Raw genomic sequence first — 23,876 nt, forward strand, 5'->3', positions numbered from 1 at the left:
TATTCAAATGCATAGTAAGGTTAGGACTTTCAAATCGTTAGATCTTATGAAATAACAGTACGAATCTAGAGGCAATGATTAGGAATGGGAAAACTCGTCTAAAATTTTGCAAGTAACAAAAAGTTTTTAAGTGTGCGAAAAACTCCGAAAACGACGTCACTCAATGAGTAGGCAGAGCTTGCCTTTATGCTTCAAGACAGCGCGTCCTCTGCAGCCCACTGAGACCTCCTTCTCCGCCGCCGTCGGGACCGGTGGCAAATGGAACACGCAACTGCGAGAACTCTCAAAGAATAGGCAATACAACCAAGCCCTGATTCTCTACCGCCAAATGCTGCGCTCCGGCGCCACCCCCAACGCCTTCACCTTCCCCTTCGTTCTCAAGTCCTCAGCCTCGCTGTCCGTCCATCTCTCCGGGAAACAGCTCCACTGCCACGTCGTCAAAGCCGGATGCCTGCCTGAGCCCTTCGTCCAAACGGCTCTCATGTCCATGTACTGTAAGTTCCGCTTGTTTGACAATGCGCACAAGGTGTTCGATGAAATTCCTGAGTCAGCCAGACTAACTGTTTGCTACAATGCTTTACTGTCTGGATTGATTCAGAGAGGACTCTCACACGGATTGCTTGTGTTCCACGAAATGAGGGCTAAAGGCGTGCCCTTGCACGCAGTCACCATCTTGGGGCTGGTTCCCGGCTGCACTATTCCGCTGCACTTGAATTTGGGGAGCTCATTGCATTGCTTGGTTATGAAACACGGCTTCACCTCACATCTCGATGTTGCAAACTGCTTCTTGTCTATGTACGCACGGTGTGATTCGATTGAGTCTGCAAGGAGGCTGTTTGATGAGATACCTGAGAGGAATTTGATCACTTGGAATGCGATGATATCCGGTTACTCGCAGAGTGGACTCTGCACCCAGGTTTTGGACCTTTTCCGCGATATGCAGTGCTCTGGAATTTACCCGGATGAGGTGACGCTTGTTGGTGTACTATCTTCTTGTGCCAACCTTGGCGAGCAGAGAATTGGCCGTGAGGTGGAAGAGATGATAAAGCTTCGTGGATACGGATCAAATCCATTTGTGAGGAATTCGTTGATCAGCATGTATGCTAGGTGCGGTGATCTGGTGAGGGCGCGTGCGAATTTTGATGCCATGGCCAAGAAGACTGTGGTGTCGTGGACAGCCATCATAGTTGGCTATGGGATGCATGGGCAAGGAGAGGTTGCTGTGGAGCTGTTTGATCAGATGATCGAGGAAGGCATTCGGCCGGATAAGCTCGTGTTTGTATGCGTTCTGAACGCGTGTAGTCATGCAGGGCTGACGGAGAAGGGGCTAGGCTATTTCTACTCAATGCAGGAGGTTTACAGCTTGAGTCCTCTCTCAGTACACTATGCATGCGTGGTGGATCTTTTGGGTCGAGCAGGTCGGTTGGGAGAAGCATTAAACCTAATTGAGTCGATGCCAGTGCAGCCGGAGGGTCATGTGTGGGGAGCCCTACTTGGTGCTTGCAAGATTCATAAGAATGTGGAGTTGGCGGAGTTGGCCTTCAACAAGGGTGTTGAGCTCGAGCCTGCAAATATCGGTTACTACGTGCTGCTGTCGAATATTTACTCGGAGGCGGGTGACATGGAAGGCGTGGGGAGGATTCGAGTAATGATGAGAGAAAGAGGGCTGAAAAAGGATCCTGGTTTTAGCTACGTGGAGCACGAGGGCAAGAATCATCTGTTTATGGCCGGCAATAGACGCCACCAAGGAGATGTACGTTATGTTGAGGTTGGAGAATTTAGCGAAAAAAGGTGGTGAGGGAGAGAATCCTTTGCACTATAAGGAAATTCTTGTTATTAAGAACTTGAGGATATGGATATGTGGGGAAACAGTGAGCAAGTTTGTAGTTAGATTGCTCTTGTAATGACTACTGGTGAAATTCTGCTATACAGATTTGTGTCTCTCATTCACAAGCATGCAAGAGAAGTAGTAAATGGTGTAACTGCAGCAATTTATAACATAAGATTCGTAACAATGAGTTACATTGTCAATCTGAATTGTAAACAAGTTAAAGCCGACATACATTGTACAGTCCAGCAGCCACTGCACGCGATCTTTCATCGCGTAAGCTGCTCAGAAATCGACTTGCAAGAATGAACACCACAAACAACCAAAATGCGACAGATCATTGCAAGCCACAGATCATCTTAACTGCATCTGTTCCAGAGACGTATTCATCCTCTAGAAATGGAATCGTCTTCCACACCATCAGCTTACCCGGAGCATTTCTTTTGCCTACAGACAAATAATTTTATATCAGGTGATGCTCTTTGGATTTTCTTCTACTCAAGTAGTTGTACCATCTAATGCAGAGTGCTTCTCAGTGCAAATAGCTGCATAATGTGAACCACCCAATTCCAAGAGCAAAAATTGCCAACTGGTTGTAACATTGGTTGGATCATCCACCGAATCCACAATTATTTCATATCCCTAGAACCAATATTTGATATTAATAGAAAAATAATAAATTGTATAGCATTTCAGTGACGCAGCAATTATATGAAAACATACAAATTGAAATCATATCATAACATTAAGTGTAGTAACACCACACTAGAAACAAATGAATATACTGCAATTTCTTTGGATATTTGATTTTCCTTTGCAATACATGGGTGTATTGCATAAACCTTTTCAACATCGACTAAAGCTAGTAAAAGTTTTCTTTAATGGAACATCATCAAACAATTTCAAGAGAAACCTTAGTACTTGACTCATCCAACGCTTTAAAACCTCCTTCCATTACAGCCCTAAAGCGAATGGTGAATGTTTTGAATGGTGCACCTGAAAACCCTTTTCCCAATGCTTTAACATATGCCTCCTGAAAGTGATAGCTTGTAGTGAGAAGCTTTTATGAAAGGGTCTTCTCCTACACTAACTTTCCAAGTTGAAAACAGTTTGATATATTTATAACTTTAAAAAAAATCATAGGTAATTGAATGGCAGTGCAAGACCTTGAGTGTCCATAATTTGATAAATTCCCTTTGCTGAGCTTGTGGGTCAGACACGGCAGCTAATAATTGAACTTCATATTTGGAGAAATAACGACGAGCAAATGATAAAATGTCGTGTTTAGTGCTCCGTTGCTTTTCTTCCACATCAATACCAATCTACTTGAAAGTAAAGATCACAGAGGTGTTTTAGTTAATGAAACACGGTGCAGGGGCATGAAAGGGTAACTCTATTAAGTGACTAATATCAGTAGTGTAAAAAACTCAACAAGCAAACGATTAGAGAACTGACTTGAGAATTAACAGTCACTCCACAAGCTATCAAGGAAGACGTATGAGAGAGGTTGAAATGCAAGGGAGGTGGATCCCAATCATCCATCGATGGCCAGCATACCTGCCAACATCTCCCAATCTTGAAAAGCAAAGATTTGACAATACTGATGCAGGAAAAGCCAACCCATTACAAGAAGTAACAAACAATATGTAAACTAAACCTCAGGCTTTCCGTGCATGTTTTTCCGGAACTTCAATGATCTAGGATCAACTGGTGAGTTCATCTGATCTACCAAAACCCAACAAGATAATGAGTGCCAAATTTTCAGTAATATGACAAACCCTTTTCCTTTTGCGTATATACAGTTTTTTGAACACGAATATAAATTTATTCAAGAGGCTCCCTTAAGTTTTGTGGTACATGAACATGGAAATTCCAACAGTTTTTTGTTCTTCAATCATATATGCCATCTTCTGAAACTATAGTAAGTAATAAAAACTACTCTTCAACAAATGCCATGAACAAAATATATCTAACCGCAGAAACCTAATTCTCCAAACTCCATAGACAAAGCTGAAATTAAGCAGTTTGATCAGTCAAACCTCAAATATCATGGTGCCATAATACTTATATGCAAAAACAAAAAATCAATAACCATAATTCTTCTCGAATCAAACATAAAATAAGCGCAGGCATACATTTGGCAATCGTGGTGCGAACCAATGCACGTGCCAGCAACGCGCTCTTCCTCAGCTCCTCTCCTTGCAACCGCAAAACATTCTCCCGCTCACACGGCGACAGAATATCAAAGTACTGCTTTAGCAAAGACTCACTCTTCACTTCGCTGGGCTTCACATACCACAAATGCGTCTCCCTGAAAGAAAACCCCCAAAATTTGGGCGGATCAAATTCTGACAAAATCCACACATATGAAGGGCTTGTATGGGAGAAAAAAACAAGAATACAAACATTGGAGCAGGGAGATGAACGCCATTTAAAGAATGCGAAGAACGGAAGAGTGTTCTATCGAGGCAATGCAACTTCATTCTCGAAAACCCTCTCCGCATTCGAATAAATTGGAACAATAATTGAAAAATCGAAATCAAATCATATGACTGAATTGCAAAGATGAAATAATTGTTTGAAGATTTTCTGAAATCCCGAAGCAAAAGGCGCAGTTTTGGCAAACTGGCGATGGATGTACGGCGGCGGAATCAATGAGTATAGACGGCGAACGGTGTCGTTTTCTGAAATTACAGATGGAAGGCGTGGAGATGGTGACTGCGGCGGCGGCGTAGCGACGGAGGCGGCGCTGCATGTGCAGCCTCGCCGTGCGCGCTGAGTGATAGAAAGGGGTAGACAGGGGAGCGTGAGGTGAGACGGACGAGATGCCTGTGGCGTAGGTGGTCGAGGACGGCGCCCTTCGCCGGAGGAGGAAGCGGTGGGGGATGTATGTGCGTATCTGTGAGATTGAGAGAGTGAGAGATACGAGGAGAGAGAGGAGACCGAATGACCGATTGTATATGAGAGAGAGAAAAGAGAGAGAGTTTTTAGTGTGGGCTTGATTTTACTTATCAAAGTTGGGCCATTTTTTTAAGGGTAAAGGCCCAGATTGCCCCCTGAACTACATCCCTAGAGTTTTTAGCCCCTCATTCTCGGTTAAGGCGCGTTGACCTCCCCAAAGTCTCGGAAGAAGGGTGCAGATTACCCCCTGCGTTAAACGGCTGTTACCCGCCGTTAACTTTTTTTTTTTTTTAATTTTCTAGTGGGCTCCATCCCCAACCAGCAGCAGAACTACCAATACGACGTCGAGTCCGTCCGCCGCGCCACCTGCCTCCGCCGCATCTTCACTTTCGTGATCGGCCTCATCGTCATCTTCGGCACAGTCACCTTCATCGTCTGGCTCATCCTCCACCCCCAGCTCCCCGAGTTTCGAGTCGACTCCTTGTCTATCTCCAATTTCACGCTCGGCAACGACTTGCTCATCTCCTTCACCTCCGAGATCAAGCTGACCGTCAAAAACCCTAACAAGAAGATGAAGCTCGGCTACGATCACATTGAGACCGCGATTTACTACCAATCGTATTCCCTCTCCAAGACCACCGTCGCGCCCTTCTATCAAGGCACGAAGAACGAGACCTCTCTGACGGCAAGATCCGCTGCGGCGGGGAGTTTTCTGGAGAAGGTGGCGGTGGACGAGATTACTGGCGAGAGGGGGAAGAATGATAATGTGAATTTCAATTTGAGGATGCTTTCTAGGGTTAGGTTTGAGGCCAAGGTGTGGAGGACTCGAAGGAGGTTTCTGAAGGTGTTCTGTGGGGATCTAGTTCTTGGACTGCCGACTAGTGGGAGATCGGGGGTGTTAACCGGCGGACCGAGGCAGTGCCGCGTCGAGGCCTTCCCTCTATCACTCAATCATCAAAATCGATTCCCCTCCCCATTCTCTCCACTCTCATCGCTCATCTCTCTCTGTTTCTCACCGCTCTCTCTCTCTCTCCGCCATTGCTCACTTCTCCGGCGAGAATTGCCAGCCGTCGTACCCCTCACATCCCTCCGCTCTCGCCACCGCCTTCCATCTGTCCTCCCTCTCTCTCTCGCATCTCCAATAGCAGACGGCCAAGGATGGAGCGTCTCCCCCGCTACTAGCCTCCCCCTCATCCCTCTCTCGCGTTTCCGGCAGCGGACGGCCAAGAAGGAGCCGCCGCTGCAGATCTGCTCCGATCCGTTCTTTTGCTGGTTGGGGATGGAGCCCACTAGAATTTTTGAAAAAATATTAAGTGAACGGCGTTAAAATGCCCGTTTCACCCTAGGACCTAATTGCACCCTTCTTCCGAGACTTTGGGGAGGTCAACGCGCCTTGACCGAGAATGGGGGGCTAAAAGCTCTAGGGGGTGTAGTTCAGGGGGGAATCTGCACATTCGCCCTTTATTTAAATTTGAGACATGGTCTTTAAAAGAAAAGAACAATGTTTAGTTGTTGATGAAGAAAAAAAAAACAATGCAGTTGAAGAAATAAGAAAAGAGGAAGAAGCGACGGTGACTTATTATTTATTTATTTTTGTTTGTAATCTAAAAGAGTTGTTTGTTAAATGTAATTAATTTTATAAAATATTGGATATTGGTTTGTGTAAGTTTGGGCTTCTTTTTTTTTTTAATAGATAGTTTGGACTTAATTTTTTTTATTACCAACAATAATTTACTCTTTCGACTCATTTAATCCAATTAAAGATTAAAAAATAATCATGTATGCTTACAAGTCATTTAATCCAATTAAAGATTAAAAATTATCATGTCAGATATTGATTGTTGATTCCTAAAAAGAAAACAAATAAATATTAAATTAACCATTTTGCTTATTGATTATGAACACAAAAATAAAAATATAATAATTTTAGTCATTATTATTATTTAAAATTCCCTTTCATAAATATATCTATATATGTATATATATTTAATATAAACAAAAAAATCTAAAAGTTTGAAAGATTTTTAAAATCTAAAATTAATCTTTAACAAAAGTTTAAAATTTGTTAAACCAATGAAAACCCTAAAAAACCTCCCCGACCTTAAACTTTCGTCAATGTTATTGTAGTGCTTCTCGCTCTCATCATCGCAGCTTCTTCAAGTTGAGTCACCGTCTTGGGCTATCACACCCGATCATGATTCGCCGTTGCATAGCTCCTCACTCATGCCATAATCACCCTAGATTTGTTGTTTGCAATATGATTATTTTTGGGGTTATTGGTGTTTGTGTTCATTTTCTTTTTGAGTTTTGGAGAAGAATAAAAATAAAAAGGAGCACGAAAAATTAAACAAACAAGAAGAAATTGATAGTAGAAGAAGAAGAAACGGATGGAATATTTTCACTGAACCAAGTATTACTTTTAGATTTATGCGATTCTCCCAGATTCACATATCCAATAATTCGATAATTATATTGGATTACAAATAAACTGATGTGAACAAGAGATCGCTAGATCTCTAGACCTTGAACGAAACTGAAATAAAGATAAATTGTGGAATTTTTGTCCCAAAACCCCTGAATCTAATCTACGCCGTTTCTAGAGAGCGGATCCCTAACCCCAACGTACGATTGATACAGCAACTCGGAGACGTTGAATGACACACGGCGAGGGATGATGAACCTGCCGATATGCCGATAGGTTGGATTTGCTTGGGCAAAATCCAGGAAGAACTCGAAGTTCTCAAGAGAGAATAATCTCACAAATTTCATATATCATCAAAGTTATTTTTTTCGTTCCATACAGCCGCCATATATATAGGCAAAATAAAACCCTAATTTAAATAAGGAAATAACGAAAACAAAGGAAACAAATAAACTTGCTCAGCAAGTTTTGACAACTCGGGCGAGAATGCCAGCCTAGAAGACGCCCCTCTGGAAACGCCCTGCTCTGCACGTCCGCTCCTCTGCTCTGGAAAGCCGGGATTCCTCTGGCGGGAGGATTCTTCTGGTGGAAGGATTCCTCTGGCGGAATGATTCCTCTGTCAATATAGATTCCGTTGGCGATATCAATTCCGCTGGCGAGCTTGATTCCGCTGGCGAGCTCGATTCCGCTGGCGTCCTTGGCTCTGATCTGGCGCGGGATTCAGCTCTGCTTTGGCGCGAGCTTGGCTCTGTTCGGGCTGCATCATTCCCCTCTTCTTGAAGAGGATTTGTCCTCAAATCCAATTCGTGAATGTTAATACCTGGATCAAAAACAAAATCTTCATTGGCTGCTAGAAACAATTGATGGACCTTAGCTTCTCTCTCTTGTCCATCATTCATCTTGCCGGGATCAAAAACCAGTTGATGCGGCTCTAACTCTGATTTTGCTTGAACCTTGAACGTGAAGAATGTGCTGAAAATATTGCCATGCTTCACTTTGCTTCCGAACAGCATATCGCCATGCTTCACTGCTCTTCCAAACAGCCATGGTTGCTTCCGCACAGCCCAGATTGCGTCAGCCATGGTTGCTTCAACCATCAACGCTGCATCACAAAAGACTGCACTGTTATACTTGGTGATCTGCGGCAGAAACGTTGCTGCCAAAGAAGTAGGAACAGATTCCTCAAGCAGCACGTCCTCATGTGGCTCCAACTGAGGATTAGACTCAATAACTTTGACATCAACCTCGACTTCCTCTTCACCCTTCTTCACCTGTTTCTCCACCGCCTGTTCCTTAGTGGTAACCTTCTCCGCCGCCTTTTCGTCGACATCACATCGCTGCTCCTTTTCAATGCCCTGAATTTGTGTCAAAGCCTGGGCTGCCAAGGTAGATTTCTCACGCACTTCCTCACGTGAGTCCTTCAAGTCCAACAATGTAAGATTAGACTCCTCCTCTTTGAGAACAGCAACCTGGTTATCAATGTCCACCACCACTGCCACTTCGGCGTCGGTCTCCTCCAATTTTGGCATATCAGGCTCGGTCTCCTCACCCGCAGTCACCACCTTACGATCATCTCTCATGATCATAACTGGTGTGCTCGAACGCTTACTCATACGATGTCCAAATCCCTGATACATGCACCACGTTGTAACTCGATGGCAACCATCGGAAGCTATCGGAGTGCCCAGATTGGCTGAACGCACACCCGCTGTCCGAGATCTAAAACGCTGCATCTTGTCATCACTTGGCGGCGCCTCTTTTATACGGTGATTCCATGTTGACGAGGAACCACGAGAAACTGGAAAATTTTGAGCAGATCGCTGTTGATGTTGCTCCCGGTAGTAATGATTAGGCACATGACGCTTTCGCATCACCACCTTCATCTCTTGCCATGTCTGAATAGGTGGTTCTCCGTTTCTCCTCCGACTTGTTATCATCTGATCCCACCATACAAGGGCGTAGTCTGTGAACGCCATCGCTGCCAACTTCACCTTCGTGAACTCGGGATAGTTCTGGCAATCAAATAGCAACTCGACCTTTCTCTCCCACGCAAGATATAGTTCTGGATCGCTCTTCCCTTGGAATGAAGGCATCGACATCTTTCCTCTGGAGACGAAACGCGGCCAATCGAAACCCAAATGATATGAAATTATGAACAGACCCCAACAGATAGACAAAACACTGGACAATTTCACCCAAAATGATATGAAGCTATGAACAGACTCCAACAGAACACCCTAGAAAACGTCTACCCGAACTGAAATTAGGAACAGAACACTTTTTTTTTGTTTTGTTTTTTTTTTTATTTTTTTGGCGTAACCCTTACGAAACCTGGAAAACTGATACCAACTGATATGATAAAAAAAGATCTGTAGATATGAGAAAGAGATCTCTAGATCTCTAGACCTTGATACGAGAACTGAAGTAAAGATAAAGGGTGGAATTTTTTTGTCCCAAAACCCCTGACCTAATCTACGTCGTTTCTAGAGAGCGGATCCCTAACCCCAACGTATGATTGATACAGCAACTCTGGAGACGTTGAATGACACACGACGAGGGATGATGAACTCGCCGATTCGCCGATAAGTTGGATTTGCTTGGGCAAAATCCAGGAAGAACTCGAAGTTCTCAAGAGAGAATAATCTCACAAATTTAATTGATATCTCATAAAAGTTATTCTTTTCGTTCCATACAGCCGCCATATATATAGGCAAAATAAAACCTTAATTTAAATAAGGAAATAACGAAAACAAAGGAAACAAATAAACTTGCTCAGCAAGTTTTGACAACTCGGGCGAGAATGCCAGCCTGGAAGACGCCCCTCTGGAAATGCCAGCTCTGTAAACGCCCTGCTCTGCACGTCCGCTCCTCTGCTCTGGAAAGCCGGGATTCCTCTGGCGGGAGGATTCTTCTGGTGGAAGGATTCCTCTGGCGAAAGGATTCCTCTGGCGGGACGATTCCTCTGGCGGGACGATTCCTCTGGCAGAATGATTCCTCTATCAATATAGATTCCGCTGGCGATATCAATTCCGCTGGCGAGCTCGATTCCGCTGGCGTCTTTAGCTCTGATCTGGCGCGGGATTCAGCTCTGCTTTGGCGCGAGCTTGGCTCTGTTCGGGCTGCATCATAAACATATTTAACTTAAAAATCCAATCAACTTTTTAGCAATCAAATTGTCAAACTTCATGTAATACAGCTCTTCTGGATAAAGGGGAAAAACTTTAGAATTTCTTCAGCCTTTTTACTTGGTAGAAACAGATGGAGGAAGAAGAAGAAGAAACCGAACATGAAGAAAGAAAGAAGGGAAAAAATCGAACAAAAGCAAAAAAGAAATGAAAAAAATTGAACAGAAAAAAAAATGAATAGTTAGTATTTTTTTATATTTTAATTATGTTTTGCAATTTTATATATATAATTCGAAAATCAATAAAAATTGGAAAATTAATTGGAAGGGTAGAATTGTCTCTTTTCAGTAAAATTAAGTATAATTGGTATATTTTTATTCTTATGGCTAATCTTAACTTTTTGCTAAGTAAAATGGTTATTTAGAGGTATAATATAAAAAGAATACGAGTTACTTAAAATTATATATTAATCATATAGTTCTATTAATTTTATTTCTTATTATATTATAGTTAATTTTCTTTATTATAACTATGGTTTATTTCATAATAATAATAATAATAATAATAATAATAATAATAATAATAATAATAATAATAATAATAATAATAATAATAATAATAATAATAATAATATAAATTGCATACATTAAATTAAATTAAAAGGTTTTTTGTGTGCTAAGATGTAATTTAAAAATATATATAAAGATAATAGAAAAAATATGAAAGTTGTATAATAAGGAATATAGGGAGTATTTTTTAAAATGATGGATTATAATTGCAAATAAAATATACAAATTCCTTTATTAGTGAAGGTACAGATACCTATTAATAATATGTGTTTTGAGAAAGTAGTTTTGTTTTGTTTTTATTTTTATTTTTTATTTTTTTAGAGGGTTTTAAGAAAGTAGTAATGTAAATCAAAATTCATTTACTTAATCAATATATCAATTATTTTTGTACAAGATATCTGATGATTCATCTTCACTTACTTATAATAATATTAGTAAAATAAACAATTACAAAGATATAAACCATAGAAAAAAAATGATTTGATTCAAAAAAGCAAACTATAAAATTTGAATTAAATAAAAAGGGTGCATGAATGATAATTTTTTTTTTTATAGTTTTACAACTTAATTATTTATTAGTTAAAAAGGATTGGACTCCAATTTTAGAAATAAACAAACAATTCATGAGTTAACTAAATAATTTAATGAAAAAAATAATTCATGGTTCCAAATATTTAGAGAAACATGAGAGATGAGTATAGAAAATTTAGGGTGTTTAATAATGTGGTGGGTGTCCTTTCAAAAAAAATAATATGGTGGGTGTCACTACAGAAAAATATGATTTTCTTCTAAAAATAAAGAGTTTTGTATTTGTTGTGTATAACTATTAGGCTGCGTTCTCTATGATTGTAAATTTATCATGAGAAAATGAGGGATAAACAAAATTTTACCTTTTAAATTATTCTTTTCTTTTCCTTCATTTCCTACAAAATAGAATTTGACTCTTACTTATTCCTCATTTTCACTACAAATGAGGGATAATATTATCATATAAAAAATGGAAGGATAATATTATCCCTCATTTGTAGTGAAAAGAAGGAATAAGTAATGGTCAAATCCTATTTTGTAGAAATGAGGAAAAAGAAAGGAAGAATTGAAAGAGTGAAATTTTGTTTATCCCTCATTTTACCATGATAAATTTACAACCAAAGAGAATGCAGTCTTAGAGCATAACTCCTGTCAAGTCTCTATCACCATGTGAATCGTGGCTTGGGGCGTCACCTTGATTTGACCCGCCATTGCCTTGCCCCGCTCTGTCCAATTCATTTATATAATATAAATCACACCTAAACTAACAAAAAATAATGCTTTCATCAACAACAAATTATATTTTTATTAATAAAAGATGGCACCATATATTTAAAGCATAATGCAACACGATACTTTTTTTTTCTTTTAGACAAAAATTACTACTTTTCTTAAATACAAACTATATTTTTTATAATAGCAAATGACACATTTTATAAAGTATAATTTAGTGTCATTTATAAAAATATCGTTTGTTGTTAGTAAAAATATCATTTACGTAATAGTATAACATTATATATGGAACATAGTGGGGCAGGACGACGGCGGATTGACGAGTGGAGCTCTGGTCTACACGGTGAGGGAGGTTCAACAAGAGAGTTTGTGTAACTAATTTTTAAATGTATTTTTGGTGGTTTATTGGTTTATTTAATTTTCAAATGTTAAAAATTACATGTTTTATTTTTTTAGAAGTTGATGGTGTTTAATAAATTTTATAAGGTTAGGTCAGCTTTGATTTTGGCTTTGTATGATGTGTTATTAAAATACCAAGAGATTTTGCTCAATTGTTCTGGAGATTCGTTATTTGAAATAGTGTCAAACACTTATCCACTATATACTGATGATGGTTCTTACTTACATGATAAAGCTATACTTGCTGCTACGTTGGATGTAGCTGATATGATGAATCAATACACTATCAATTTCAATAAATTAATATGATATTCAAAATTATTTAAGTTCATATAGTGAATGTAAATTTGATTAAAGTAGCACATTGTTGGATGAAATTTATCTGGCTGAGTTTTTAAATGAAATTAGGTCTTCAGATACACCTAATCATCAATTATTTTACAAAATTGAAACTCCTGTTATGTTATTAAAAAACTTATATCGTTGTAATGGAATCAAATGAATTATTATTGGCCTGCAAGTTCTCAATTATCGTTAACGCCATCAGATCTAATATTACCATTCAAGTTCCAATGTTGATCCAGTTTTCATTAGCTATGTCTTATGTAATGGTGATTAATAAAAGTTTTGGTCAATATGTATCATGGTTTACTAATTGTCGAGGTTTGAAAATTCTAATATATAGAGACGAGGATTAAAATTGTACGTATACTATGAATGCTTTTCATAGGGAAGTCTTCCAAAATGTTAGATGTAAGTATTTTAGATAAATTACAAAAAAAATCCAACCATTTAACACAATAATTTTGATGGGTCCTTTATCCGCTTAATTATTAATTATTAAAACACATGCTTTCAAATTGCACTGTAATTTTCGTGAATACAAAGAGTATTTTATTATATATATAATATGTTTTTACATCATTATATATATATATATATATATATATATAGGGGTGAGCTAGAATAAAAACACTCTTAAGTGTATAAAATATAAACATTTTTTAATGTACGAATTTTATCCAACAGGGTTACGAATTCATCCAACATGGTTACGAATTGCGAAAAATAAATTTTTGCTACCTTTGGGATTCGAACCCAGGACCACGAATTCATCCAAAAGGGTTACGAATCAACCGTAGATCTTGATGATCTAAGGGCTGAAAATCATTTATATTTTATACACTTAAGAGTGTTTTTATTCTAGCCCTCCCCTATAAATATATATATATATATATATATATATATATATATATATATATATATATCCATATAGGAAGAGGTTCTAATAAAAACCTCTGTTAAAATAAGAACTAGGAACCTAATCTTGACCTTTTAAATATTAGATCTAGTGGTTGAGATTATTTCATTGAATAAATCACGCCTAATTAGGAGGTGCCGTTTTTTTTTTACTTTTTAATAGTTGGAAGGTTAATTGAGTAATTTGTAATATATTGAATAAATTAACAACTAATAACTTATATATTTTTAAGCTATGCAACTAAATATTCTTTTGTGCAATAGATTATTTATTATGCACCCACTCACTATTAAAATGCACTTAAATTAAACAATTAAAGCAAATAAATATCCCAATAGTATTATTCACGAATTTGTGCAACAATTTTTAATATCTATGCAACAATAAAATATGTCTGTGCAATTCTTAACATCTATGCAACTGTGTATCTTGATATTATGCAATTCTTAACATTTTATGCAACTGTGCAATTCTTAATATCTATGCAACTATGCATTTTGAAATCATTCGTGCAACAACAAAAAATAAACTGTGCAACAACAAATTAAAATATTTCATAATTTTTTTCTTGTGTGCAACTATGAATATCATACAATGCAACAACCAATCATATAATTATTCATTTTAATTTTTTTTTTTTCTGTGCAACTACACAACGTGTTTATGCCACTTTTCACACAAGAAAAAATATGAAATCTTTTAATATGTTGTTGCACAGTTTATTTTTTATTGTTGCACAGATGATTTGTCATGCATATGAGGAATCCATCATATGCATAATAATTTTATAATAAAATGTGTTTTTTTTTTTTTTTTTTGAGAACCAATAAAATGTGTTTTCTATCAAGGTCAGAAAACAATAAACATTTATTTAACGTGCAGTAATTACGGAGTGGAAGTGTAGAACATTTAATCACAAATCTAAATTTACCTTTTTCTCCTTATTCCGCTTTTAATATGTCGTGTAGTTAATTAGTTATCAATTGGAAAGTTAATCTGAGCCCTCTATTTTGATGGTTTCAATGGTTTAGATTAGGTTCCTAGTTTTCATCTTAAGGTGGGTTTCTATGTTAACCCCACCCTATACATATATTTATATATTGATTATTTGTGTATACAAAATTTTATATATTTTACATCGCACGGGTACAATAAAATCTCGAGAGGTGTCGGCAATCAAGAACGCACGTCCCGCCAAATGGGGATGAACGAGACCACCAAGTCTCCCGCAAAACCAGTGAACCCAAACGAACTTAGAAGGCTCGAGGTGGAGAAACACAGCAAACGAATGCACGGGTGCTCGAGAACTCATCAGAAAGGCGAGCACCAAGAATAAGAAAATGGATCGATATCCAACAAACATAGGCAGCATGAGAACAGGTTGGAAAAGGGGTTGATATCCAATAAAATGGATATTTTATATCCATTCACAGTCAATATTCACAACAAAACACTACTACTATTTAACACATCAACTTTGTTTTGTCTCCTTTTCCATTCAATTTTAGAGGATCTCTATCTCTTTTTCTTTATATATATCTCGCAATAATTTATTAAAACTTATGTCTCAAACTACACTGTAATTTTTGTGAATGAAAAGATTATTTTATTATGTATGTATATATATATATATACATATATATTGTATTTATCTTTTTATATTATTTATATGTTTATGTATTAATTATTCATATATGCAAAGTTTTATATATTTACATACCGTGCGAAGCACGGGTATAACAATAGTTAAAACATAAAATTTGGCCATTTTTAATGATTTGGACGTTTTTACCCTTAGTGAGGCGGACCGAGTAGGATCAGGCACGGGTCTCGTGCCGGGTCGGGTTAGACACTTATGGTAATATTAGTGCCATAAGGGCTCGTTTGGTTTTCAGTTTAGGATTAGTCAGGATAAAAATTATTCAGATAATTAGCGTGGATTAGGATGGATTACTAATATTGAATGGGTGTTTGATATCATGGCTAATTAATCCTGAAATGTGTTTGGTATCCATATGAATAGGTTGGATAAACAATTAAAATACCAAAATTATCCTCATTCATTTTTTAAAATCCCTAGCGTATCCTTCCACATAGCCCACTTCCCATTATCAAAACAACCACTTCATTCTCGGCCGTTTCACCACCCAGCCAAGAAGAGGAAGAGTCTATTACCGATTTCAGCCGAGAAGAAGCAGATTCGACAGCCTCCATTGAAGCCGTTTCAAGGTCGACGTCTCTGGCGAAAAAATGAGCCAAGCAACAACAGGTTTTCCATCTTATCCGACGCTTCGTTTCTTTGTTGAGATACAATAAAATCTTGCCATATTTATCAGGATTGGGGTTGAGATAAACGTATTATCTGCATTCATGTATAATGGCCATTGGTTTTGGGACACAAAAATGTTCAAATCTGTCATATGCGTGTAGTTTGAATGAACATCTACTATGAATGAAGCTATGTGTCCCAACGAACATCTACTGCTGTCACATGAATGAAGATATATGCTTTTAGCCTTTTCATATCAAGATTGAATCATCTGTTTTATGGAGTTTCATGTTAGCATTTTATCGACAACTGCCGGCAGTTCATAAAAGTGTTCATAAATGCAAGTTGCGAGTGCTCAATACTTGAACAAAATTGAAATTTTTTTGGTGTTGTAGCCACCGACGGCAGTACACGTTCTGGCAAGGGTAACAAGACGGACCAAAAGCGCCGTTCTTGGTCCACTGACGAAGAACAGGTTTTGATTGCATCGTTGAAGGAGCTCGTTGCACAAGGCTGGAAATCCGACAACGGATTTCGTGGCGGCTATCTGAATAAGCTAGAGGAGTCTATGAGGAAGGTGTTCCCGACCACTGACTTGAGAGGAATGCCACATATCAACTCCAAAGTGACGACGTGGAAGAAGATGTACTATTCACTTTGGAACATTCTCAAAGTGAGCGGAGTTGGCTTCAATGTTAACGGGAAGCATATGATTGACTGTGACAACGAGCAGTGGCAAAACTTTGTGGCTGTAAGTACGGTTAACCCCACTACATTTATCTCGATTGTTGGCTTCGCGCGTGCTTGTCTTATGACTATTTTCCCATTGTTTTCCAGGCCGATAAGAGCGTGGGTAATTTCCGTTACAAAAGTTGGCCTTACCTCGAGGATTGGAAGCTTATCTTTGGCAAAGATAGGGCAACGGGCGATGAGGCCGAGGACCTAATGGAGGCGGCACATGATATGTACCGGAAGATAGACCTTAGCCAACTCAATGATGGTGGCGACTACCACGTCTCGCTTGAGGACATATTTGAGAATGACATTTCATGTGACAATGTAAGCCAAACCCGCAATCGGGAAGAGAGCAAACCCGTTGAACAGGAGGCTCCAACATCAAGCAAGAAACGGCGCCGTAGTGTAGGTTTCGATGACAAGTTCTTCGAGGCATTACATGAGGTTGGTCGGGGCACGGAATCGAGACTTGAGACTATATCAAGCCGAATGGGGTACGATTTTGATGTATCAAAGGCGCGCAAAGAAGTGTTTGCCAAGTTGAGTGGTATACCCGGGCTATCACAGACCGATAAGTTTGAGATATACAACATGCTTGCTAAGGAAGTGGAGCTCCTCGACGTCTTTTCTAGTCTCCCTGAAGGTGCGAATGAAGACTATGTGTTGTTCCTTCTTGCTTCGAAGCACAACTGATTCTAGAGCGTTAGGTAACAATGGAGGCATTTCTTTTGTTTGTCTTGAGGTATACGCACCTGTTTCACTCGTATTTTGGAGCTTGAATGCTTGACATTATTTGAAATTTCCACCGTTTTTTCTCGACTATTTGTTTTGCTTTTGAATTGGTTGACATTGTTCTAAGTTCTTATTGTTATGGGAATTTGGATTATGATATATTCCTTTGAGGTTTGTTCTTGTTCTTATGATTTGTTGTTTCATCGTGATATTGCTTCGGTGAAATCAAATGCATCTACTTTTGCTTGATATCTAAAGTTTGGAAAAATTAAGCTCGAAAGTTATGGCGAAGCTGAGCTTCAATTTTGTCTTATTCTTCACTGTTTAGCTTTTTTCTTTGATAGTTTTTTTTGTTAAACTTAATTCTTTCCCTTCTGCATTCTATTTTAATTCAAAGACCTGAGCATAATACTGGCTACATCTAATTCAAAGAATGGTACCGATTAATTTTTGAGATTATTTATTACCACAACACATCAATGCCCTTATAATCAATTTCGCTTCTATATGATTCGCAACAAAATATATGGTGCATAATATAATGTTAAAAGGTGTATTATGGCCACAATTTAAAATGCATTTACGAGTAAAAGATGTGTTATTTGGTGCAATTATAGAATAAAAATAGTAAAACCAAAAGTGCAGAATGCCAAAACTTATTTACTATCAAAACTTAATTCACATGCATCTAATTATGCGTGTCTGTAAGCTAAAAAAAAAAATAGTGAAGCAACTAAATTTTGTTCTAATCAGTTGAGGAACTATAAAATATCCTATACTAACTGCTCGAAAAAGAATTATTAATAAATGGAATAAAAAGCACTAACTAAACTAAATAAATATTTAATTTTGTTTGTGTTTACATAATTCATGAATAGAAATTGTTGGAGCCAATTGGTAATGTGAAAAATGAAACAAACGTAGCCATTAAACCAAGAAATAAAAACAAGGAAATTGAAACTTGCAATACGAGAAGGAACAACCAATTACTAAATGAGAAATGTAATAGCGCGAGCATGATCTACTTGAATGAAGAAGACGAGGCGCAAGAACTTCCACCGTCGTTCTTCTTTGCGGGAGGATTGTTTGGCCGTCTAAATTTGTTTTTAAGTGCCTTCCATGAATAGGCGGACGGCGCGACACTAGAACAAGCATCATCCACGAATAGCTTTCTAGCGACTGGTTTGGGTACCGGTGAAGTGACCTCGTCATCGCTTGAGTGAGCTTGCTTGTTAACGGTTGTCGAGTCGTCGATGACGATGAGTGTATGGGAAAGCTCGTTCTTCACGTCATGAATCCCAAAAAGGCAGCATAAAAGTAAGAATTCCGGCTCACCAACATAGTAGTAAGCTCGCGCCAAGGGATTTTCCTAATAAGTAATATCAATCAAGCAAAGTAACACCATAAGAAAACTGTAAATTATTTAAGTCCATGACATATACAACAACTATACCTTAAACAAGCGTAGCCACACTTCGTCGACGGCATGAACAAAATTATTTGCTTGATCGTATTGCGTATCCTTAACGTTACACAACCATTTGAAGCATACGTACCGATCGTGTAGAAAGGCAACCCGCCCCTCAACCTCATTGAATGAGACGTCCGCGTGTAGTTGAGAGTTTAGCTTCAACATCGCATCAATAAGAGCATGTGGCGATAGGTGGGGTGGGGTTGGCCGACATTCTTCAATTTTTTCAATTAAAGAGACGAGGAGGAGTTTATCCTTGCTTTTATCCCACTTGCAAGGATAGAAATAAAGTGCTTGTGAGCCTATTGGCGAGAACGTCATGTTGGGGGAGAAGTGAAAAAGAGTTGGAACAAGCTCTATTCGAATTTTAGAGACAAAAAATAGAATGAGCTTGCTTTGATTCACCCCACTATTTATAGATGGTCATCCTATACTAATGTGTGGGTGTCATTAATGAAAGGATGTTGGAAGTTAATGGTTGTTGACCTTGCATGATAAGAACAACCAATTGTGTTTTAATTCTTTCTACTATTATCGAGATTGTCATAAAACTTGACAACAAATTCCATTGAAAATATAATGTTTGACTACCTAAAACATTTAATCAACTTTTGTTTGAAACCATTCTCGGTATTTCCCCTTCACCCCACGAAAATTTGACCATGCATTAGACACCCCATTTATTGTTGCATAGGGAACTCAACATACATCTTTCTATTGCATGGAATGACAAATCATATTCCCAATTTCTAAAAATCGAATATTGATGCCACAATGTAAAATGTAAAATCTTAAATTAAAAACCTTCACGAATAATAAACCGTGAATCTAATTTCGAATAAAACAGCGCCCAAAAGAGAGACAAGCTACGAGATACCAACATACGTTCCTCACATAAATTTTCCAATGAAAATACCTAAAATTAGAACAAAGATAGTGAAGCAAACAGCAGCCTTGAAGAAGTCGAAAATTCCACGCTGCGCGGCAATACCGAAGCACGTTCCCGGCAACTCTAAACCGCTGACATCGTTGGGTGAAACAGGTGGTGGCAAAAAACCTTGGCTGAATCCTTGGCTTCGAGAAGAACCGGGCGTCCGAAGCACTTCTTGTCCTAGCTGATGGTACTCGTCATACCAATAGAATCCCTTTTCATGGTTTTTGCCCATTGGACATTTGTAGTAGAAACGACCGGGGTTCCTTGAGCCGTAGCCGGCACACTTCAAATTCATGTATCCGTTGCCACAACTACACCGAGGAGTTGACGGCGATACCTCGGAAGCAGCTTCCATCCTATTTGTTTGATAAAAAAAAATCTCATTACAATATAAACCAAAGGGTAATAGTTATATCAAAGTTTGAGATTTACAAACGCATCAAAGGCAGCCAATCATAAATCCACATCAGTTTAAGCTCATAACGGAGGCAGCCAATGACATGATCACTCCAAAAAATAGAAAACTCGAGCCAAAGGCAGTAAATAACAGGAGCAACCAACGAAATGATCCAGTAAATAGAAAAAATTATCAAACTCGAGTAAAGCATTCTAAAAAATTTAAAACTCATGACGGAGGCAGTAAACCAAAGGATCCTAACACCATTTTAGCTCATGACGGTGCAGCCAATGAGATGATAACAAAGCCACAATAATTTAAGATCAAGAACTAGACAGGCAATCTCATGATTAGTACAAAGGCAACAATCACATCATCCCAAATTAAAAAAATATATATAGCATAATGCTAAGGCAGCCAATCTTATGATCACAAACTCATAAAAATTTAAACTCACATAAAGGATAGAAAATCACAAGCTCAAAAGAATATTAAAATTTCAAGCTCAATACATTGTCATAAAATTTGTTTGTTGATACACCATTCCAACATAGACTCTACTAATATAAAGAACTAAACATGGTTCATATAGTAATTATAATTAAAAAAGAGATATGAAACCTAATTGTTATTCATATATTGTAACCACATTGCCTCGGCTAAGGCATTCCTCGCCGCGTTCCATTGGGGGGAACTATCAACTTCATCTACAAATTCATCGGATGTCCCATCTAATGTTGCATCATTGTCTTGGGGCATGGCATCTAGTTGTTGTTCAATAGGATCTACTGGCATTTCCATCCGAATGAAATTGTTAAGTAAAAATGCTGCCATTATAAGTCGATTTTGCACTCGAATTGGATAAAAAGATGGCGATCTTAGTATACCCCATCTCATCTTCAAGATCCCAAAGGCTCTCTCTATGGCGTTCCTTGCTTTACTATGTCTCAAGTTAAAAAGCTCCTTTTTATTTTGTGGGCGTGCATTGTTTGGTCCCCACTCTTTTAAATGGTACCTAACGCCCTTGAACGGCGTTAGGAAACCATCACTATTCGCGTAACCATTGTCACACAAGTAGTACTTCCCTATCAAGATAACAATGAAGTATAAAATTCAATTAATTATCATGTTAACAAATAAACGTGGCTAAGTATTGAAATTAGTAGAAAGAATTATATACCCTTTAGGACCTTAAGGCCATGAGGTCTACTAATTGCATCTCGTAAGATTCTAGAGTCCGCAGCCGAACCTTCCCAACCGGCTAAAACATAACTGAAATTCAACTTCCGATCGCATACACCTAACACATTCGTTGATATCTGCCCTTTCCTTGTTCTATATCGAGGTTTGTCCACGTTACCAACCATGACACTGACATACGTGCCGTCTAATGCCCCTAAACAGCCTTATTCACAAGTCACACATCAAATTAGTATACAACAGCAAGGGCACTAAATACTGATTAAATAAAAATAATATTGATTCACATTATCAATACCTTAAACCACTGCCATCGTGGATCATTGCAATCCGTGGGAACATCCTCTGGCTTGGATAAGAACATATCATGTAGCCGTATAATAGCCCCTAAAACGGCGTGTATGTAGTGCGATATTGTTTGACCGGATCTCCAAAAGTCGAACCGAACAACTCTATTTTTTTATGGTGGGCTAAAACTGAAAGGAACATTGCTACTTGTTCCTCAACAGTAACGAATCGCCCGTTAACCAACCCCCCCCCATTCTCGCAAAATAACACAAAGCCTAGCAAACGTCCTACGGTCCATTCGAAGGTTGGATATGCAGTCAACATCACTAAGACCAAATAAGCAGCTCAAATGTTTTTCTTGGTCAGGCAATTTACGGATTATCTCATATTTTAGGGCTCCAGACTCACGCCTTCTTTTGCCTAGCCTAGTCTTATGATAATAGACAAATAACAACACCACTTTGATCACATGAACTCGTAGTATTTCTTGCAGCAAAACAAATTGCATATCACGCATACGAATGTCTTCCTTTCTAGGCATATTGTGAATTCAATGGCAGAAATAGCAGGTATCTAAAGAGCCTAATAGCAAAGAAATATTTGGCCATTAATAAGCTCAAAGTGCATTAACAAATATAGTATCACATAAAAAATAAAATTCAGATAGAGATTCGTATGAACCCAATAATAATCATCAGACCAAACCCTTATAAACCATAAACGCAGACCCCTTATAAATCATATATCATAAATAATACCAGCGATTTACAAACGCAGCCAAGGCAGCCTATCAAAATTGACAAATCCACATAAAAAATTCCTTATAAAAGCCCTCGAATTATATTAACCTTCTAATGATAAACAGACCCTAGATCCACGAAGCACAGGCTGTCATATAATCAACAAAACACAACATGAAAGAGGTAAAATCATATTTCAAACCAAGAAATACCAAAACAGGTACCAGCAAAACATATCATCAACAGGTACCAGCAAAACATTTCCTAAGGACAAGAGATCAATCGTTCCAGCAAAACAGGTACCAGCAAAACATCCCAATAAACAAGCAAAAGAAAACCATTCAATAATTCAGAAAACAAACCCCCATCCTCTTCAAAGAATTTTAGTGAATACAAGAATTCTCGATCCTCAAGATGGTAGAATTTTCAGAAATGGATAATAGCAAGCACAGATCAATCGTTCTTCACCACGAAGTATAGCTGTGTAAAGTGAATATTGATTCCTTATATTGATTCCATCAAGCAAATCCTTATCAATAAAAAAATACAGTCAATAAAATTTGGCCTCCAGAACTCACCTTTGGGGTTATCAGGTTTGTGAAGATGTTCCTCTTTATGTTTCCCTACATTTTGTGGTCACAAACAAACAGAATTTGAATTAATTCCAAGGATTATTAAAATGATGCTTCGATTAAAATCGAATGACACAATTAACGCAAATGGATGCAAGCATGCAATCTTTTTTCAGCAGCATAATCTTCAAAGCTGAGTTTTTTAATTACAATAGATGAGTTATCAATCTTTTAAAATACAATAATTCGAGAATTGGGTGAGAATCACTTTCTGAACCCTTATGCATCAATTTTTCATTTTAACCATCGACGAATCGTGCACTCAGTTTGGCGAAAAAGTACAACAACAATCGAAAAACAACAGACGAACAAAAAATTGGGGTTGAAGAGCTAGGCCTGACCTGTTCCGGAAGATGACATTGATTCACCGATGTTGCTGTCCCGCTGTGTCCAGATTTCCGATGGGATTCCGTCAATTGCCTTTGAAATTTTTCGCCCCCAAAACTTTAGTCGCAAATGGTATGGGAAACGATGGAGGCGGTGAGAAGCTAGGGTAGAATTCTCATCGAAATTCGCGAGAAGGGTAGCAAAAAATTAATCTAGATCCGCAGGATAAAAGTTATCGGATGGGGGAGGAGGTATTATTAGACGGGGTTATTCTTGCAAATTAAGACCGGCCCCTTTATTAAACCTGGGCCATCCGCATAAGCCTAATAGGATACCAAACACAACATAAATCTGGAATAAATTAACTTATACAGGTTATAACCCAA

At 38.2% G+C, this 23,876-nt stretch overlaps 5 protein-coding genes across 5 annotated transcripts; 3 read left to right on the plus strand and 2 right to left on the minus strand.

The window, feature by feature from the left end:
• Nucleotides 1-1,956, plus strand: LOC130996659 (putative pentatricopeptide repeat-containing protein At3g11460, mitochondrial). The gene is given in 2 exon segments (XM_057921956.1): nucleotides 1-1,743; nucleotides 1,745-1,956. Coding segments are annotated over 2 exon segments (1,740 nt in total). The 5' UTR covers nucleotides 1-163; the 3' UTR covers nucleotides 1,905-1,956.
• An 18-nt stretch (nucleotides 1,957-1,974) lies between these two features.
• Nucleotides 1,975-4,852, minus strand: LOC130996660 (uncharacterized). Its single transcript, XM_057921957.1, has 8 exons — nucleotides 4,235-4,852; nucleotides 3,964-4,139; nucleotides 3,486-3,553; nucleotides 3,284-3,385; nucleotides 2,995-3,150; nucleotides 2,742-2,861; nucleotides 2,341-2,470; nucleotides 1,975-2,275 (listed from the first exon to the last, which is right to left on the minus strand). Exons 1-8 carry the CDS (start codon nucleotides 4,330-4,332, stop codon nucleotides 2,166-2,168), a joined length of 960 nt encoding a protein of 319 aa, XP_057777940.1. The 5' UTR covers nucleotides 4,333-4,852; the 3' UTR covers nucleotides 1,975-2,165.
• LOC130998444 (NDR1/HIN1-like protein 10) lies at nucleotides 4,464-6,056 on the plus strand. The gene is made up of 2 exons (XM_057923858.1): nucleotides 4,464-4,542; nucleotides 5,032-6,056. The coding sequence occupies exons 1-2, from the start codon at nucleotides 4,464-4,466 to the stop codon at nucleotides 6,054-6,056; spliced, it is 1,104 nt and encodes a 367-aa protein (XP_057779841.1).
• Nucleotides 6,057-15,670: 9,614 nt separating this feature from the next.
• On the plus strand, nucleotides 15,671-17,663 carry LOC130996661 (uncharacterized). The gene is made up of 3 exons (XM_057921958.1): nucleotides 15,671-16,034; nucleotides 16,430-16,785; nucleotides 16,872-17,663. Exons 1-3 carry the CDS (start codon nucleotides 16,016-16,018, stop codon nucleotides 17,460-17,462), a joined length of 966 nt encoding a protein of 321 aa, XP_057777941.1. The 5' UTR covers nucleotides 15,671-16,015; the 3' UTR covers nucleotides 17,463-17,663.
• Nucleotides 17,664-20,924: 3,261 nt separating this feature from the next.
• Nucleotides 20,925-21,699, minus strand: LOC130998445 (uncharacterized). The gene is made up of 2 exons (XM_057923860.1): nucleotides 21,484-21,699; nucleotides 20,925-21,388 (listed from the first exon to the last, which is right to left on the minus strand). Exons 1-2 carry the CDS (start codon nucleotides 21,668-21,670, stop codon nucleotides 20,925-20,927), a joined length of 651 nt encoding a protein of 216 aa, XP_057779843.1. The 5' UTR covers nucleotides 21,671-21,699.
• Nucleotides 21,700-23,876: the final 2,177 nt, after the last annotated feature.

Source organism: Salvia miltiorrhiza, chromosome 8, assembly GCF_028751815.1.
Source record: "Salvia miltiorrhiza cultivar Shanhuang (shh) chromosome 8, IMPLAD_Smil_shh, whole genome shotgun sequence".
Taxonomy (NCBI): Eukaryota; Viridiplantae; Streptophyta; class Magnoliopsida; order Lamiales; family Lamiaceae; genus Salvia; species Salvia miltiorrhiza.

Excerpts from the sequence above, each read along its gene's own strand:
- LOC130998445 (XM_057923860.1), bottom strand. The coding sequence starts at position 21,670 with ATGGTTGGTAACGTGGACAAACCTCGATATAGAACAAGGAAAGGGCAG. Across the intron at positions 21,389-21,483 it reads TGGCCTTAAGGTCCTAAAGG|GGAAGTACTACTTGTGTGAC; the intron begins GTATATAATTCT and ends TTATCTTGATAG.
- LOC130996660 (XM_057921957.1), bottom strand. The coding sequence starts at position 4,332 with ATGCGGAGAGGGTTTTCGAGAATGAAGTTGCATTGCCTCGATAGAACA. Across the intron at positions 4,140-4,234 it reads GTTCATCTCCCTGCTCCAAT|GGAGACGCATTTGTGGTATG; the intron begins GTTTGTATTCTT and ends GTTTTCTTTCAG. Across the intron at positions 2,471-2,741 it reads TGGATGAGTCAAGTACTAAG|GGATATGAAATAATTGTGGA; the intron begins GTTTCTCTTGAA and ends TATTGGTTCTAG.
- LOC130998444 (XM_057923858.1), top strand. The coding sequence starts at position 4,464 with ATGTACGGCGGCGGAATCAATGAGTATAGACGGCGAACGGTGTCGTTT. Across the intron at positions 4,543-5,031 it reads AGATGGAAGGCGTGGAGATG|TGGGCTCCATCCCCAACCAG; the intron begins GTGACTGCGGCG and ends TTAATTTTCTAG.
- LOC130996661 (XM_057921958.1), top strand. Across the intron at positions 16,786-16,871 it reads AGTGGCAAAACTTTGTGGCT|GCCGATAAGAGCGTGGGTAA; the intron begins GTAAGTACGGTT and ends ATTGTTTTCCAG.